General features: G+C 37.4%; 2 protein-coding genes across 2 annotated transcripts in view; both read left to right on the forward strand.

Moving 5' to 3' along the window:
- The window catches only part of PEX5 (peroxisomal biogenesis factor 5), a 370,163-nt gene that overhangs the window by 327,693 nt on the left and 22,287 nt on the right, over positions 1-20,183 (forward strand). The gene's annotated exons all lie outside the window — the stretch shown is intronic.
- Positions 4,254-19,019, forward strand: TECTB (tectorin beta). The gene is made up of 10 exons (XM_063434805.1): positions 4,254-4,337; positions 9,174-9,366; positions 11,305-11,495; positions 12,568-12,710; positions 12,816-12,888; positions 14,799-14,902; positions 16,050-16,133; positions 16,942-17,104; positions 17,573-17,642; positions 18,961-19,019. The coding sequence occupies exons 2-10, from the start codon at positions 9,291-9,293 to the stop codon at positions 19,017-19,019; spliced, it is 963 nt and encodes a 320-aa protein (XP_063290875.1). The 5' UTR covers positions 4,254-4,337; positions 9,174-9,290.

The following is a 20,183-nucleotide window of genomic DNA, read 5'->3' on the forward strand; positions in this document are numbered from 1 at the left end:
ACGCTGCTACATTTCCCAACATTTAGCAAGTTGATTACCCACTTCACTCAAAGCAAATCATAGTTTAGTGAATATGCCCTTTAAATTGGCATGAAGGGTAAAAATGTGATTTAACTGTAAATCACTGTTTAGTTAATTCTATTGTAGATGGATGTGGGAGATTCCTTTCCATCACTCTTTTCATCAATTATATGTCTTCTATAAATTCTTTTAATGAAACCTTTTAATGAACTGGGTAAAATAAATTACATTATGTATCTGGATATTATTTGTTTTCGGCAAACATCTCTCATTTCATATTAGAGAGTTTTAATGTTAACTATTATGGTTTCCCATCCAAAAACAAATTGGGGTATTATTATTATGTTATTATTTATAAAGAGCCATCAAATTCCGCAGCGCTTTACAGTGGGTGGACGAACAGACATGTAGTTGTAACCAGACAAGTTGGACACACAGGAACAGAGGGGTTGATCACCAATTCACTCAGTTAAGGTGACCATGGGGCGTCCATTATGATATTCTTTAAGGATCAGTCAAAGCACCATAACCACTACAGCTGTAATGATTAGAGTTCCATGAGTGCCCCAGGCCCCCCCATCCCTTTATAAGTAATCAAATCCTTTTAGAAATGTTTGACTTCTTACCTGTGGTCTGATAGGGTACATTCCCCACCCCCTCCAAGCACAAACATACAAATCCTCATTAAGAACCATGATGTCCTTACTTCGCATTTTGAGATAATTCCGCAACATCGTTAACCCTTTAAGTATCTGTTCATCTCAGTGCCTCAACTATTAGCATTCGGCTGGTTAAATGCTGAGGCGCAAGGTATAATAAAACTTGGCAGCTTTTCTCGGTTACATAATGGCTTCTCCTAATTTATTTAAATATATAATTCCTCCGCTTACCCCATGTAAAAGACACGGCCCTCATTCCCTACAATTTTATCAGCTCTGCTATCGAGCACAGTTTGAACTAAGTGCATTCGGCCTGCCTGCCTTTCTCATGGAAATGCTAACATCTATAGACTGACTCAAATAAAACTCGAGTCTCTGGTAATGCTGCCATTTCCTAGATTAACCTGGCTGTTTTATGCATTTGGTCTGAAAAGAGAGCTCACGTTTCAACTGCAAATAATACAGGGTTTATTTATTTTTTCCAATGAGTTGGCTACATTAGATTAAATTTTTTTTTTTTTTTTTACTCTGAAGGGTTTGTAGATTATTAGAGTTCTTTTGACCACGATCTCTAATTTGATTCCAATTGTGCATTCCACTGAATGAAGGGACCGTTTAAAGCACCATTGGGCATATTCAACTTTTGCATTGAACGGTTAAAAGGAAATTAGTGTAAAGTAAATCCTGTAATGTGAGTTAAATGATCTACTTATACAGAAGATGTTGCCAGTGATGTAGGTATGTTGGATTGATGTTAACTGGCTTATAAAACATATCCTTCTATATAAACCGTGTAATCCATTCTCTGGAAGGAATAAACCTTAAAGGAACACTATAGTCACCTAAATTACTTTAGCTAAATAAAGCAGTTTTAGTGTATAGATCATTCCCCTGCAATTTCACTGCTCAATTCACTGTCATTTAGGAGTTAAATCACGTTGTTTCTGTTTATGCAGCCCTAGCCACACCTTCCCTGGCTATGATTGACAGAGCCTGCATGAAAATAAAACTGGTTTCACTTTCAAACAGATGTAATTTACCTTAAATAATTGTATCTCAATCTCTAAATTGAACTTGAATCACATACAGGAGGCTCTTGCAGGGTCTAGCAAGCTATTAACATAGCAGGGGATAAGAAAATCTTAATTAAACAGAACTTGCAATAAACAGGAAGTGTTTATGGAAGGCTGTGCAGGTCACATGCAGGGAGGTGTGACTAGGGTTTATAAGCAAATGGATTTAACTCCTAAATGGCAGAGGATTGAGCAGTGAGGCTGCAGGGGCATGTTCTATACACCAAAACTGCTTCATTAAGCTAAAGTTGTTCAGGTGACTATAGTGTCCCTTTAAATACCAATCCCCCCACCCCGCATTTCCTGGTTTTAATACCTAAATTAAAAAAGGTGATGATTGGCGGACTGCCGGCTACAAAACAGTTGGCTAATCCAGATCTAGGTTCTGTTCTCAACAGGCCCCTAAATAATTGTGTAAGCCCAGTTACACCACTTTGCCAAAATAAAATAAAAGGGAATATATTTTATTTAAAGCGATTCCATTATTTTTATTTTTTTTTCATAAATACATTTCTCTATCAAATATGTTTTTAATTATGAAATAATATTAAATATTTTCATACACTATTTTAAGCAAAGACTTTAAATTCCTGGTTGCATTATCATGTGTTATTCCTCGTCCCTGGCTGTGTAACTGATTGATAGCTGACAAAAGGCAAGTGTTCGTAAAGGATGTAAGACAGGGGTGTCCAAAAGGTAGATCCCAGGATGTTTTAAAACTACAACTTTCATGGTGCTTTGTCATTCTAAAGACATGCATAGCCATGCAAAGCTTCATGGAAGTTGTAGGTCAGCAATATGGGTATTTACCTATTGGGCACCCCTGATGTAAGATGGGGGGACCTTAAAATCACGAACGATGAATTTTCTTTTAAACAATCTTTATTTTCACGTAAATAAGATACAGGTGAGTAAGGAAAACAGAAGTTGACAGATTAACTTAAATAATTGCGGGTCAGATTTTTTTTTTTGCTGTACATAAAATTTACACAATCGCCGTCTTGGCCTGATGTGCCAAATATACCTCTATTTCAAAGTAAACTATTTATAGTACTTTATATGTATAAAATTTACTAGGATGTCTTTATACATAGTATTAAAAATACCAAGATATAGGGATTTTTTTTAGAATTGATTTCTGTTTGGTTTCCTTATTTCAGGGTAACATATAATCCATGGCCCAGTCCATTTTGTGATATCTAACACCATCCATTGCCCAAATATAGTGTTGCATGGTCCTGAATACTCAGCCCAGTCTATTACTGGTTCTCCCATTTGTTCCTGCTGCACATCACTAGTTATCATTAAGCCAACAAAAAAAAGTGTGGGTTTTGGAGAACCATTGTCAACAACATTTGAGCTTGAAGGCTTGTGTGTCCACCTCAGATCACAAGAAATGTGCAAAAAAGTGCAAGAAAAAATCTTGTGTTTCAGAGTCAATGGGAACCAGTGTAATTTTTGAATCAATATAACCAATACTGGCAGTAAACAAGCCAGTTTTTGCTATATCGATTCAGTAATTAGAGCAGGCAAAGAGTTTCTGGGTCCACACACAAGAATTTAAGACCATGTATGGTGAAAGAACTAAACGGAGTAAAGTGCTGGTTATATGGCTGATATTGGCGAATCTAGAGATGAAATGCTTCTTGGTTTAACCTTTCTCCAATGTGTTCACCCCTTTGTGAACCGACAATCACAAAACCACTTGGGGTGCAGTTATACTGGGGTTGGGTTTGTGTCTTTTACATGAGTGTTCCATATCTGTTTAATCCAGACCTCGGTATTGCTTGGAAACTGTAGATTACAAGCGCTTAGACTGAAATATTGTAAAAATAACATCTTGAAGGAAGTCTGCCAAAATACAAAATGCGCTTCTCTGTATTGTTTTGTGTGTGAGTACTTGTTTGTTGTTTTTTTTGTTTGTTTTTAAAAAGTAAGGTTTATTCCCTATAGATAAAAAGATGAGGTTTTAAAAAGACACAAGATTAGATTTTTCTTGGTCATCAAACCAGATCTGACATGTTAGTTGAGTTTAGACTCCACATGGCTAGTTTGGTAAATGCTGACTTAAAAAAGAAACTCTTAGGCAAATCGTTCCTAAAACGGTTTTATGGTTAAGTCTACAATTAAATCAATGGGTACTCGATTTTCTGTTGGTTTCCGATGTCCATGCTTTATTGTAAGCATTAGGGTTCTTGATTGGTTAACGCAGGTTTAAAATATGAAGCGAGTGTTTGTAACAGAATGCTAACTGTTGCTATTAAACACAATGTAAGAATAATTAGACAATTCCGCCTGCCACCATCCCTTACAACGCAAGACAATCATGTCAATATGCAGGTGCAGACGTGAGCGTTCACCCATTGCATTTGTTTAGTGTGGGCTGTGTTTCCAACAATGGATACTTCTTATTTGGCAAATTGAGTGTATCAGGAGAATAAGGAATCCTATTTATGTAGCAGACTATAAAAGGCAGACAGGCAGGTCTAGTAGTCAGATGGTTTGCTGAAGAGACATTGAAGGACATGCCTTTGGCTTCAGAAGAAGCATGATTGCCAGGTCTTTGAGGCACTGAATTCAACAGGTACAGCTTCCTTTTATTATAAAGCAAAACAAATAATATTAATAATAATAATAATAAATGATCAGCATTCAATGGATTGCTGAGTGATAATAATCATTCATATTACAACAAATTGTCTACATTCAGATTTTTTTATGAGTTCATTCAGACAGAAAATGTTGAGAATTGACAAGGGAATCTCACAGTTTAAAACTGAAAATATAGCTGAATTTACTGAGTAATGCCTTAGGTTATCCTGAATTTTCTGTGAAATATACTATGCAGCTTATAAGAAAATTACTGACTGCATTGTTAGCACACCTAGCAGTAGATAAAGTGAGACAGTTCCAGTACAGCTGTTCCCGGCTGTAGATAATTCATGTAATTAACTTTTTTACTGGAACTCGTTCGAATACATTTTGCTTTGATGAACGAAACAAAGCACTTAGGGGTGTATTCACGATAAAAGGGAGGTTTTGCAAACTGAAAGACAACTCGTACATTTTGGGACAAAAGAACCAAATTAGAAAAAAAAAATTCTAAATCAGCAAAAATTAGGAAAATTAGAAACATTGTTAAATTTCTTATCTTCTCTGTATGCTTTCTGTATTATGACTGCCAAGTGCAAAGGACAGACGGTGCAATTGCTGGATAAAAAGCTGTGGATTTCTTTCTACATTTAACTTAAATTGTCATACCTTAAACATGACATATTTGTTGATAACCAGTTCACAATAGCTCACTGTTTAGTGAATAAATCTTGGAATGCGAAGATTAGACATTAAATCAACTGTATTAATGTCAAACAGTTGGTCTTAAATGTTTATTTTTTACAAGCATGTTGACACATTCTTCAATTCAAAAATGAGTTCAGGGAACTGTTATTAAATGTTAATGTAATAAATATTATAAAAAATAAAATGCTATTTTATTAAACACTTTTCATTGCACTGGAAAAACAAAGACTATACAGTAATCCACTTGTTGTGAGCAGTTCCCTAGTGCCTCATAGGGGCTTATGGGGATTCAGTTGTAGATTAAAACCAAGCGTATCAGAACCCCCATTTAGAACATACAAATAAATTATTTGATATACAATGTAATAACTACATATCAGTGTAGTGCTTATGCAAAGAGCAGCCATTGGACTTACCCTAGCCTTGCTCATAGGGGCTACGGTGGATAAATGCCCCAGAATATGTAGTGTAGCTTTTAAGATGATATGTTTCACTGTTCAAAAAACGATAAGGAAAACAAAAAGTATCTTAAAACAGTTATTTATATCATTCTACTAACAGACTCGTGAGTGGTAATATATATTTTTTTTTCCCCAAAGTTTATTGTGGAAAATATAGAAGAACTACATCAAGCAAATAGGTGTGGGGAGATTCCCATATTAGTGAACATTAAATGATTTAAAAAAAAACATTATTTTAATGTGTCAAAGCTCTCAGCATAGGCAGGGTTAGGATACTTGGTCGATGGGTTTATCGAACATTTGAGATAGGCGGACTACCGAAATGTTGTAGACCGACATTGGCTCTTTTTTTTTTCTTCTCGTTGAAAGTGGTATCCATGTATCGAGTAATAGTAAACCAATCTGGCTTTTTGTAATATATAATTTTGCCTGTAGAAAACTGCAAAAAAACTGTATGCTCGCTAAATGTGGCTGTGATTACTATGAACAGACTGTACCCTCCAGATTTTTGTTGGTTGCAATGCTGATGTTTCGATATTCACCGGATTTTTACAAAGCCATTTAAGAGAACAAAACTCTCAGCAAATCACCACAGTCCGGGTTGGATGGAATTGACAACTAAAAACATGGAAATGAAAAATCTGCATAATGAGTACAACCGAAAGAGGGCTGTCTGTACAAGTTATGTTAATCAGAGATCCCTTTTAAAAAGTACACGTTTATTTACAAAAGTGAGAATTGTTGTAAATTCAAAGTGAATTCAAAGTGAAAATACTGTTATTTTAAAAAAAAATCTCTCGGTCAGCTATGCTTCCAGTTCAGCTATCTAGATCTTAAAATATAAAATTCACTTTGAATTAATTTTGCATTTCCAACTATTTTCACTTTAGTTAATAATTATTATTATTATTGCCATTTACATAGCACCAACAGATTCCGTAGCGCTTTACAATACTATGAGATGGGGGAAGTAACTATAAATAGGACAATTACAAGAAAACAGGAACACTAGGTTGAAGAGGACCCTACTCTGGGAGGCCATACGCTTTCCTAAAGAGATGGGTTTTAAGACTAGGGGAGAGTCTGATGGGGGTAGGCAGGCTATTCCATAAGAAGGGAGCCGTCCATGAGAAGTCCTGCAAGAGCGAGTTGGCTGTACGGGTGCGAGCAGCAGACAGGAGGTGGTCCTAGGCAGAGCGGAGGGAACGAGGAGGGACATACCTATGGATCTGTGAAGAGATATGAGGGGCTAAAATTGTTCAGTGCTTTATATGTGTGGGTGAGCACTTTGAATTGACTCCTATAGGATACAGGAAGCCAATGTAAGGACTGGCAGAGGGGTGAGGTGTGAGAGGACCGACTATAGAGGAAAATCAGTCTGGCGGTGGCATTCATTACAGACTGTAGCGGGGCGAAATTCCAACATAAACAAAAGATATCATAAGATAACACAAGGTTCTCTTTGTTTTATGATCAAGCCCAAAGTTGACAAAAGTGACAAAAGGCTAGCGACGGCTATAGAAAACATACATCTTTTTATTTGTTGCTAAAGTTGGTCTATAGAAGGTATCGTGGTATTATGGCGTACTCCATAAGATGTCTATAAGGGTATAATTCACGTGCATGCAGTGTTGCAGCGGCAGTGCTTGGATAGATGAAGTGCCAGAAGCTGAGGAAGGAAGATAATAACCCTTGGAGGTTACAGAGACTTTTTTAATTGTAAATAATTTAGAGTTACTTAAACCCTATGGTTGAACGTTTCAGTGTAAAAATGCCCAGCTGGGTACTATGAATAAAGCCCCTTATCCCCCTCCAAAAAAAACCCAAGTTTTACTTGCCTGGAATCCAGCACCAGGCAAAGATCCTGTCTTTGACTTTGACACCACTATCTGACATCACATGGGCCTTGCGGGGTTTAATCACAGTGGGAGGGAGCACACAGTGGGGGGGGGAGGGATTTGGAAGTAAGATTATTATGTTTGTCGCTAACGACAGGCTCAAAATATGCACACAACTGACGTAAGGCGGCCTGGAACAAAGTTCTGATGTGTGCAGGGTTGCAAATAGCCCCACCACACAATTAACAATGACTCAATATGTGCCATGCTTCAAGCTGAAACACTGCTATACAACTTCAAATCACTGAAGTAGCCATGGTGGTTGGAGTAACCTCTATTTGCATTCAGAGTTAAAGGGACATGCCACTGTCAAAATAAATCAAATTTACTGTTTAGTAATTATACCCCAATGAAAATATGCATGCATTTAATTATTAATTTTTGGGGGAAGCTCTAAAAACAGCTTACAAAAGCTGCAAATCTCTTGTCTGCAGTCTTTGCAAGCCCTCCCCTTTTAATCCCGCCCACACATTCTGTCACTGTCCAATCACAGACTTCCCAATGCAGCTCAAATAGAAGTCTTTGCAAGGCAGGTGCTCTGGGAAATTGCTGACTCTGGAGTTTAGTTCTACTGAGCTAAACAACCATGAAATAATAGAACCGGTTGTGTAACTGACACCCTGGGTGGGTGTAGCACGATTAATTTATAAAAGTGCCAATTTGTATTGAAATCTGCACTTTTTTTTCTGTGCCTGGAACTGATTGGCAAATAGGGAGGGACCATATTTTTTAAGATAGTTTTTAAAATCTACACATTTACTAGCATGATGTATATATGTTCTTTCTGCTCTTTAATTTAGGCATATCCTATAGGGACAATCTAATAACCAAAACAACTTTAGCTTAATAAAGTGTTTTTTGCTTATAGATCATGCCCCTACAGTCTTACTGTTTAACCCCTTAAGGACAGACGACGGATATATTCCGTCATGATTCCCCTTTATTCCAGAAGTTGTGTCATTAAGGGGTTAATAGTGTCTATAGTGCTTTCCTATTACAGAAGGTCTAATGCACGTATTAGGCCCCCACGTTCGGCTGATGTTGAAGTTGGAGGAGCACGACCCAGTGCCAAGTGACATTGCGATGGAATCAGGTAAGTGTAAAAAAAAAAAAATTAAACTCTTTATTTGCTACAGGAGGGGCGGGGGCAGCAAGGGTTAGGATGGGGCAACAGAGGGCACTATAGTGTTTTTAATTCAGTTTTATATCAAAACTCAGCACATCCAGAAAAATCTGCCAGGAATTAATTACACCCAGCACTAATGATTTAGTAGCCCAGAACTCCTTTCTGAGTTGCTTAATATCAATTCTGTGCAAAATCTAAAATTACAGATCTACAGATATAAGGAGATTCTCCCTTTGAGGCTTGCTTTGCTCTCCCCTCTCTACCTCCATGCGCTCCCTCTGCCTTCTTCCTGCCTCCATTCATTGCCACTTACTTGGGTAATCTTCTCCCCCCTTGGTGCCTTAAAGCGTGCACATGTTCTCTAAACTGGCAAAACGGTCCGATCAAATAAAATGAATGGAATGCTCGAGGCCCTTGGTGACATCACAAGAGGCATGGAGAGCACCGCCAGTATTTTTTGCAGGTTTGAACGGGAGGGAGCTAGCCAAAAAAAAAAATGTCTTAAAATGGTTGGAGTAACACTTTAAATAGAAAACTTACATTGAATGCCTGACAATTCACACTTGAGTGAATAACCTTGGCTCACAATTTACTCAGTTAGTAAATAAATACATATATATTTGCATTTCTTGCAGGACACACAATGGAAACACTGGACCTTCAAAGTCTTCTATTTTGAGATTCCCAACAGCTGGTTCTACTGACTGGTGTTCATCTCATTATTAAATATTTATTTCATGAAACGTTAAGACATGATGCTTTTCGCCATTCATCTGTTAGCTATTGTCATCACAACCTGTGCAGCAAAGTGCACTCCCAATAAAGCAGGTAGGTTCTTCTAGCTTGGAATATTTCTCAGCAATTTCAGATTTTTAAAGCTGCTACAATGCCACTCACAAATTTAGGATGTTGGATACAAATCCATCAATGGTATTTACTCATATTTATAAATGACATTATGTCTTCTCATTTCAGCAATTTTATTTAATAATATCCATCACGTGTTTAATGTTAATGAGACTTTCTCTTACAAAAATGCCTATCTTGTGTATTGAAATGATGCGTAGCACAGAAGAGTTTAATGTTTTAAAAAAGTATTTTTTGTTGCAACAAAGTCTTCATTTTTGTACTTGCCTGCTTATTACTTAAATAACTAGAGGGCAGATCCCTGGAGTGCACCAGGATAAATGCATCCCCCCACCCCCATGCACCCCCTGAAAGAGTTACACTGTGTTCACGATGGACATAGTCTGTCTGTACTTCCACACCAAGGTCTGTACCTCCACATCTACATACTCTGGAAGGCCACCAGTGCACACCTGATATCATAACCACTACAGAGGGCTGTAGTGGTTATTGTGTCTGGAGTGTTCCTTTAATCTGCCAGTGCCCCTCCTGCAGAGGTGGCTCCCTAATTAAGTGAGTTAGGTGGCCGCCTAAGGCCTCCCACTCAGGGAAGGCCGATCCATCTGGTCCTTGGTCCCTTACCATGGGCCTGACACTGGAAGAGGCCCAGCGGCTTGCCCTGTGTGCTGTAAGGTGCTAAGCCCCTCCACTCAGACTGCCCTGGGAGAGAGAGAACCCAGCACAGCATCCGATATGCAGCACCCCCGGGTGCAGAGTTGCAGACCATGGGGTAGATGTCTCACAGGGGCTATCACAACAATGCTCTGGTACTTCATGTGCCTTAGCTCACAAGACTTCTATTACATGGTCTTCAACTCTACACCCGGCAGAGCTGCAGACCGCATAGCTAGCCCACCAGGGAGGGACACCTCTGAAGAACCAATTGATTACTGCCTTTAAAAAAAGGCATTTCAGTTTGGGGAGACTGGTCACTAATACACAGCCTCCCTCCACACTGTCACCCCCTTACACACTGTCAACCCCTTACACACTGTTCACCCCACACACACTGTCACCCCCTTACACACTGTCACCCCACACACACTGTCACCCCCTTACACACTATCACCCCTTACACAATGTTCACCCCCTACACACTGTCAACACACAAACACTGTCACCCCCTTATACTGTCCCCCCTTACACACTGTTACCCCTTACACACTGTTCATCCCCTTACAAACTGTCACCCCTTACACACTGTTCACCCCCTTACACACTGTCACCCCACACACACTGTCACCCCCTTACACACTGTCACACCCTTACACACTGTCACCCCCCACACACTGTCACTCTCTTACACACTGTTCACCCCTCCCCTCCCTCCCTCCCCCCACACACACTGTCACTCCCTTACACACTAGATTTGCCTAGATTAGGTGTTTTTAAAAAAAATGACAAAATCTGTTAGCACCAAAGTTGCTATTTAGTGGATAAGGGAGTGCACTGGATTTTCATTTTCATCCCCTTACACACTGTCAGTCCCCGACACACTGTCACCCCCTTACACACTGTCACCCCCTTCACCCTGTGACAATCATATTAACCCCCCTAATCCTGTAATACTCACCGCCCCTTGCTCTGACACACTCACCGTATAACATTAACCCCCCTAATTCTGTGAATTTCTCTCACTTTCTCTCGCACTGTCACACTCTACTAAAAAAATGCTATCACTCTGTCACACTCACTTCTTTGTTCTCACTATATATAATCAATGTAAAATATATTGCATTTATTATAATCAGATACATAATTGTGAAATAATTACAAGTAATTCACCAACTGATCTGTAGCTAATATACCTTTTTATTTATTTATTTATTTATTTCTATATTTACGATATTTAACCACCAGATGTGATAATTGTGCATTGCTATCCCAAATCCATTGTTGCAAAAATTCCTGAATGTCCGTATGGATGGGAAATTAATCAACTTGCTATGGGAGGTATTTGTTACAATGGGATCATAGAGTCTGGCTACTATCAATTCACCATCCCCGATTTATCTCCAAGGAACAAGTCGTACTGTGGAACTCAGTCTGATGTAAGTGTGTTTCACAACACAATGTGTAACATTAAGCAAATGAATAATATGCTTTACATTTCCTGTATGGGAAATTGAATTCACAACACACACACACACTATATGTCTTTCATTTCACATTGATTAATAATTAAAAGCAGTGTAAATAATTGAAAGGTGGAAAGAGAAAGGGAATTTGAGTAAACTGAAAATAGCACAAATTAATCTATCGAAAATATATGGCTGATGTTGATGATTGGATTATATCCTAATGCTATTCCTAAGCAGTATTTGTGCATTAAACTTAACAGGGGAATATCAGAACAAAATTATTAAAGGCCTGGTGATGTATTGTTGAGTTTTCCAGGTTTCTATCATCATTCACATATAATTACAATATTCAGTACTTGTTATAAATATATATATATATATATATAGGTTATGGTGGGGAAAAAATTGTGATTGAAAACCCCTTCCACCTGAAGTCTGTGGATAGTCAATACAATGTTAAACAAAAATCTGCACACCAGTCAAGCCATAAGACTTGCTTTTCCCACAGAAATCCCAAATCTGCAGCGATGTTACAACCGCAAAGGATTCTGGGTGGGCATATGCAAATTAGTTTAACAAAGAATCACATTTATATATATTTGAAGTATATATATATACTTCAAACTAATCATATTTTTGACCATTTAGACAGATGTTCAGTATGGCATGCATCATATTTTATCCATTTATTAGAATCTACAAATTTTTTTTTTATAATAACATTTACAGTAATATAACAAAATATTGAAAAAGGGTAAAAAGAAAGGGTGGGAAATATTATTATATATTTTATTTACTTCTCTGTAATAATGTTGTTGGTACTATTGTACCCAATTAATTCCTAACTAAATGTTATTATATCTATAAATGCACATGTCGCTTTGAAGTACATTGTTGTTGGTACAGAATACTGTTGATACTCTGAATGAAGTCTTCAGTTTCTGTTGATATGTATTTAGAAAACTTTAGTTCCCTCTAAAAAGATGTGACCATTTTATATTTAATCAATAGGATGATATTGGTGACGTTTTTCTTCTTCCAGTTCAAAAACCCAATCTATCATTTTTACAACTCGATAGTCTCAAATGACAGCACTTTGATCGTTAAGAGTCAACCAGTCAACTATTCCTTCACCTGCACATACCAGTCAAACTATCTTGTTAGCCATGCTGCCTTCGACCAAAGGTAAATCTGGGGCTCACCCTCTCCAACTGTATTTCCCGCCTGAGTCACCCCGACGCATTTTACTCATGTACGTTTTAGTCTTACATATTTTTTCCCTTCTTCCAGAGTAGCCACAGTTCACGTGAAGAATGGAAGTTCAGGATCATTTGAAAGTCAGCTTTCTCTCAATTTCTACTCTGTGAGTCTTCCATGTATATTCTTCTCACACACAGCAGACCCCAACCAAGTTATTGCTAATTGGATAATTCAAAACTTTCCATCTTGGATGTGGGGAACAAAAAATAACAACTAACAGTCCACACCAAAAAAAGAATATTTGAAACATTCACAAAAATAGTGCCTTTTGAACATGGGCCCGTGTAGGCAGTAGTCTTGTTCATCTACAGCCACATGTATTTTACACATTAACAAAATGCTTTGGCTCTGTTGTATTAGAACTTCAATTTAAAATGACCTGTATATTAACTGAGTTGTACTGGGCAAGAATATATTTTCTGCTCAAAGAACTATTAGTGGTCTTTTGGACGTGATAATTAAACCCAGATATTTTGCCTTTTTCTTACCTTGTTGTTGTCGTCAGTAGATAACATCTCTAAAACGTGATACTGAAATAATACTTGATGTAAAATACCCGATTAAACTTTTAGAACTCTGATTTCAGTTGTCAAAAATAAATCCCCCAAAATCTATTTTAAATCTTATTTTCATCCCCCAAAAATTATGGGAAAGTTTTGAGTCCAGATGTTTCATTTGTACCATGGTGCTTAAATGGTTAGAGTTGAGATAACTGGCTCATTTAACCCCTTTTCCATCAGTGAGCAAGTTTCAATAAAACTGAATTAAAAGAAAGAAATAACAGTGTTTTTTTATAACTAAGATACATCTCGGGATCTTAATTTTTTTCCTCCTTAGTAGATCTATTTCTGTATCTTACTACTTGCATTGAAAGCCTTTGCTATTCTGTGGCATCCATTTACCCTGTGGCGAAAACTCGGCAAGTCTATTTACGCATCTGTTTATTTGTATTTCATGTGACCGATTTGTAGAAGAAATTTCTACATTTATAAACAATGTGATATATCTCATTTCCATTTTGAATACATTATAAGTACCAAACAACAGCTGAGAGATTTGATTTAGGAATCAAACAAAGAGGGCAAAGCCACAACCACAACAGACAAAATTAAAGGGTTAGAATTGTGGTTTTGTATCACAACCACTATAACAAAACCAATTTCCTGAAAGTGAAGCAGTTGCCTTGGAAACTAGAATTGAAAAAAAATTGGTTTAACCAAAAAATAATTGCAAAAAAATTGTTTTAGGCATTGCGGGGTTCATCCACATGGTGTTTTGGCTTAAACAAATTTTGTTTGTTCGATATTTTCGGGACCATTCAGACAAACCAAAATATAAATATTATGTATATATTTTGCAGTACACTGATAGAAGCATTTCCTGCCATTTGGTTCACAAATCAAGAGAGAAGCCAAAAGAGGGGAACAATAGTAAATAAAATTCATATTTATAGATTACATATTTATCAAATATAGATTTTTCTTTATTTCACCTCCCTTTATTGCTCACTTCTCACTTGATCTGTAAATAAAACCACCATTTAGTGCTGTCCCCTAACTATCAATAATCTTTTTTTTCATAAGTCATCAATTTTTTTGCTGCCATGTATAGAACTAAGAATTATTTAACAAACAATTCTCTGTTCCATTAGTTTCATGATTTGGTCACATGGCGATTCGGAGTTACGGAATTCGGAAGAACCACGAATGCCCAAAATTAGTATGAATCGGAATGCGAATTAAGTCACGTTCCTGGCTAATTTCTGTACTTTAGAAGAACATTTTAGAATTAATATGCAGGGAATACATGCAAAGTTCATAAGACAAAGTAAACTATACAAAAAATAACAACGTGAAATGTATAACTAATATATATATATATAGATATATCTTTGAAACTCAAATACCACTGGAGAGTATTTATTTATACCTTACTGGTTTCCATAGGCTTCTAATTCCAAAATGTGGCTTTTATTTGTATTTTTCATGTCTGATTCCTTTGTTTCCGGGAAAGAATGCCAAGTTTTCCACCCAGAAAGAAGCTCCATTTATAGTGGAAACATCAGACATCGGGTCGGATGTGTTTGCAGGAGTTGAAGCAAAAGGACTAAGTACCAGGTACTGTATAAGCTATATGTCTATAGAGCTATCCTTGTATAGTGGAACACCAGTAAGATAGCAAACTACTTCATCATCTGCTCTATCCTTAACATGTACACTGTATTGACTTTATATAGTGTAACACAAAGTATCAAAATAATGATTGTGTGCATATTCATATACAGTGTAAAATCTGCGATGTATCAAAATGATGTTTGGGTGCCTATTCTTATACCGTGTAGCAAGTGTAATATATATATAAATTGTGGGTCTACTCACCTATTATTTTTAATAGCTCTTGTAAGGAAGAGAAGCCCCCGGTGCAATGGTTAGAGCTGCACTCAGAACCTTGTGTGTTATTCCTGGCAATATTAATCTATAGATCTGGGTCAAAAAGCTAACTGTGCTATTGATGATGGTATTATTGATGTGGATAACCCAAATCTGACAAGGTTCAAGCAAGTATATTGATGGCAGGTGATAGCTCAATGTACTAATGAGACCAGCATGAATTGACGAGAGAATCCTCAAATATTCCAAATCAGCTATGCTTTCAGCTCAGCTATGTTGGAATAAAATTTGTAATTCACTGGCCATTTGCAGTTAAGGGCATAGGTAGGCAATCTTCAGTACCCCAGATGTAACTGACCACAGCCCTGCTCTTACAGACATAATGCTGGCAACGCATCAGGGATGACGTAGTTCACAACATCTGGAGTGCTGAAGGTTGCCTTTGCCTGGTTTAGGGTTTCGACTTTCAACCAGTTTGCTCTGAGTCACTGGTATCTTTAAGTGTTTTCAAAGTGTCAGCATTTAAATTTGATTCACATCTGGCAATTAATTAGATCTAATAAGTCAAATTGGTTAGACATAAGGCTTCAAGTGAATGTGATATTAAAATGTTGATGATGGAAAAATAAGAATCTGGAAATTATTCTGTTATTGAAGTGTGCCTTGGTGCAAAATGCGTTGGGAAGCACTGGTTTATGACATTCTCCACACAGCTGAGATGTACTTGTGAAGTCAGATGGAACATATTTCTGTGTTTTCTCCATAAATGAAAATACTCACTGATAACATATTTTGGGGTTAGGTTTAAATATAATTATCATCTGTGATTGAAAAGTAATTTTTCATGCTGGTTTTTGGTTTGCTTGTTTTTTAGGTTTAAGGTGGTTTTAAACTACTGCTGGGCTACCCCCTCTCCCGATTACGCATACCACATTCAGTGGCAGCTGATCAGTAAAGGGTAAGACATAGCACCGAGAATAAATCTAGATTCCATTCTACAAAACAATCAAATCTTAAATATTCTTAAATGATTACATTATTTTTACAAATTTTATTTTTTACAGAGAATCCCAGGTTTCCACATACCACTTCTTTTCTTTTCTTTTTTTACTTACCTGTACAGTGTACTCCCAAATTAATCCTAAACACTAGCAATCCTGCAAAATGTTGACCTTATTTTTATGTTTATGGTCCTCCCATCCACTATAACCCTTATAGGATACTGTTATGTGATCTTCATCGCTAGAATGTATCATAACATTGTCACTAATCATCTTATTAGGTCCATATCCAGATGTCCAATTAACATTAATGTACTGGCATTACTAATATAATTAGTTCCCTATCAGTTCCGACTGGCGACATTGGTACTCAATACTGCCCATCTCATGTGTTGCCTATCTAGATGTTCATCTCATGACATTAGTAATCACTTGGTACCCATATCATGTGTTGCCTATCTAGATGTTCATCTCATGACATTAGTAATCACATTGTACCCATCTCCTGTGTTGCCTATCTAGATGTTCGTCTCAGACATTAATACTCCCTTGGCAAGTTGGCACCCATCTCATGTGTTGTCTATCTAGATGTTCATCTAATGATATAAGTACTCACTTGGCACCCATCTCATGTGTTGTCTATCTAGATGTTCATCTAATGACATTAGTAATCACTTTGTACCCATCTCATGTGTTGTCTATCTAGATATTCCTCTAATGATATAAGTACTCACATGGCACCCATCTCATGTGTTGTCTATATAGATGTTCATCTGATGACTCAGTGACAGTCCATGAAAATGGAAAAAATAGTCGAGCAACATTCCAGTTCAATGCCTTCCGTTTTCAGAATGTTCCCAAGCTCTCCAAGGTTTGGCTGCACTGTGAGACCTACCTGTGTGACAGTGAGAAGTTTTCCTGCCCAGTAGTAAGTCAAGGTTCTTGTTATTTAATTTGAGATGATCAGTGGTTTTACTGTATACGTTCATTGCCTTGAATTGTTCTAGAAGTGCCGTTACCATAAATTGTACTACAATGGATGTTTTTAAAAACCGAAAACAAATACAGAAAAACTAAATGAGATAATAAACAAGTATAAAATTGTAAAGCGCTACGGAATCTGTTGGCGCTATATAAATGGCAATAATAATAATAATAAACATTGATAGTGACAAGTCAAGGACTCTGTCGATTAACAAGAAATATAGTCAAGGTTATAAAAAAATGAGTATACACTTATGGTAAGTCACCCCCACCAGCAGTGCTCGGGTAGGCAAGTACCTGTCCCGGCGGAATGGTGGCTCCTGCCGTCTGTCACCTAGGGCAGACTGCTCCTCCTTCCTGTAAGTACGCTTCTTCTGAAAGAATATTTTTTGTTTTGTTTTGTCCATTTTAGATGTGTGGAAAACGGAAGCAGCAAAATGAGCAAACAGGTGGCATTCTTGTAGCAGAATTTGCGATTCGAAGTAAGTGCCCACACCTCATATAATTTTGGTGAATATTTTTACCCAGAAAGAAAACTAGGTTATTTGCATAAAGCTACTTTGGGGTTATTCACTAAAGTGAGAATTGCTGGGAATTCACATTGATTTCAAGGTGAATTCCAAATTTAAGACTAAAATAGCCATACTGGAAGCATAGCGGACTTGGAGAGTTTTTCCAGTTTGGCTATTTTGGCCTTTGTAGCGGAGCTCCAATACCTGGACTAAGCTGGGAGAAGCGCTCTTTAGTTAATAGCTCTATCCCCCCTCAGTAACTAGACAGCACATTGTTCTGGGAGTACAACTGATTTTATTGAGGTGAATGCAGCCTTTTATGCACAGATCCCCAGCATGGAGTCTCTATTCAATACATACAGTGCCCACCCAGGCGATTCTGTGTCGGGAGTTAATTGAGTTGAATTGCTGCCTGTTAACATAAAAATACCGCAAAACATAGTAAGAACACAAAGAAAACCCACATATTATACATCCTCGGAGAGGCCTGGTCCGAGCATCCATGTTGGCAAAATAGCACCCGGAACCAAAACAAATTGCCAAAACAATCGCCACTGAGGTAAACTTTTGACCTGGCCGCACATAAGAACCAAGTCCAAAATAGTTTCAGCGTAATTAGGGCTTATGCCGGTCAAATATGAGGTTCTCAGAGAGCGATTGTTCCATTTAGTCAGTAGTACCTTCCCTCCAAATAGCGCTCTCCTGGCATGTCGGCAAGTGAGGTAAAGCAATGAGTCAAGGTGACTAGTAGCCGTGAGGTCTAGTGGCCGAGTTAGAGTTTCAGAGAGTTTGCAGCCAAATACTGCTGGGGACCTTTCGGGAGTTTGTAGCCGAATGACTGCCAGAGAGAGGCGCCAGGGGTAGTGAAAGCTCTTTCAGGGAAAAAGTATGGGTACCATAGGACAGGGTTCGCCACAGCCTTGAAATTGATATTCACTCTGAATTCCCTTAAAACACAGATTTAATTCACAGTCAAGTAAGGCGTGTGATATGTACAATAAAACGGGAAATACTTTTGTCTGAAATCAAGCTGCCTTACACAACCTTTAAATATGCAAACAAAAGCAATTTCCTTGTATAATTTGTATTCAGTAAAAGTAGAATTGTAGGGGATTTACACTAAATTGCAACATTTCAACTAAAATATCAAAGCTGTTACTACAGATGATTTGGAATTTTATCATATCATGTAATTTTTTTGTCTTAATTTTGCAATTCAGTTTTCAGTTCACTCAATTATCTGTTTAGTGAATAAACCTTTAAGATATTGTTCTAATTTCTCAACTAGGTTCTGCTTCCTGGAACGCTGACATTCTAACAGGTAATTTACAACACAAACAAGTTTAACATACCGTTTTAGTTGTGGCTTCCTTTCAAAAAAGATTTTTGTAGACTTGGGCATTAAATTTTCAGACAAATTGCAGCTCGGCCGAAAATTGGCTCATTCGTCCAAATTATGAATCTCTGAACAGCACTGAAGAATGAAAATTGATTAACAAATTGGCAATGTTTGAAATTCCTTCATGAGCGATTCATTTATTAGTTCATTCTTGTAAATTCATTAAATTGGTACCCTCATGTAGGATTACCTGTGATTGGCTCAGACTACCACTTCTGATGGTGTCAGCAGACTGCTTGTTTTTCTGAGGCAAACAGCATGCAGAGTTACAGCTTCAGCATTGAATACAGTAAGATTTTGCTATGTTTATGGAGGCATGAGGGGCCCAGGGTGGCTAGATTGTGGGTTTAACACTATAGGGTCAGGAATACATGTTTGTGTTCCTGGCCCTATAGTGATCCTTCAATTAAGGGTACCAAATTATAGGGAACTGTTGTGCCTAGTAGATAGCTCCATTATTCAGTATAATTAAATATAGGGAGCTATCTACTACATAGCACCATAATTTGGTACCCATACATATGGCAATCCCACATAATAGCACTACTTTTATTTAGGAATCTATCTACTAAACAGCTGAAAGATCAAAATTAAGAAGATGGCTTTTCTTAATTTTGATTGTTCAGCTGCTTAGTAGATAGCTCCCTGAATGAGTATATTTAAGGTTATACAATTAGTGTGATATCTACTAAACAGGTCTCTAACTTGGTATCCTTATAAAATATCAACCCCACGTAAGAATACCAATACCAATACCATCAGGGAGCTATCTACTTATCTAAATCACTAAAAGATCTGGTGGTGATCTCGGCATTCCATTCATCCAAAAGGAAATCCCGAAGGGAAACTATTGACTAAATTTAGGTCAAACCGAACTAACGGCTGACATTTTGTTCAAATAAGACAACATTTTTTTGGTTCAAATGCATTTGTCTGAATCAAAATTTTCAACCAGCCAACGAGTCTGACCTATGTAAAATCATTAAGTGATCTATGCATATCTGTGGAGGTCAGGTATGCCTCATATGCCCAGAATTTCCATGCAGAAGGGATACAATATAATAGTTTTGTCATGTTCTGTCTGGGCCCCATTCTGTTCCCTCTGCTAGTTT

Source organism: Pelobates fuscus, chromosome 10 (genome assembly GCF_036172605.1).
Source record: "Pelobates fuscus isolate aPelFus1 chromosome 10, aPelFus1.pri, whole genome shotgun sequence".
Classification (NCBI taxonomy): Eukaryota; Metazoa; Chordata; class Amphibia; order Anura; family Pelobatidae; genus Pelobates; species Pelobates fuscus.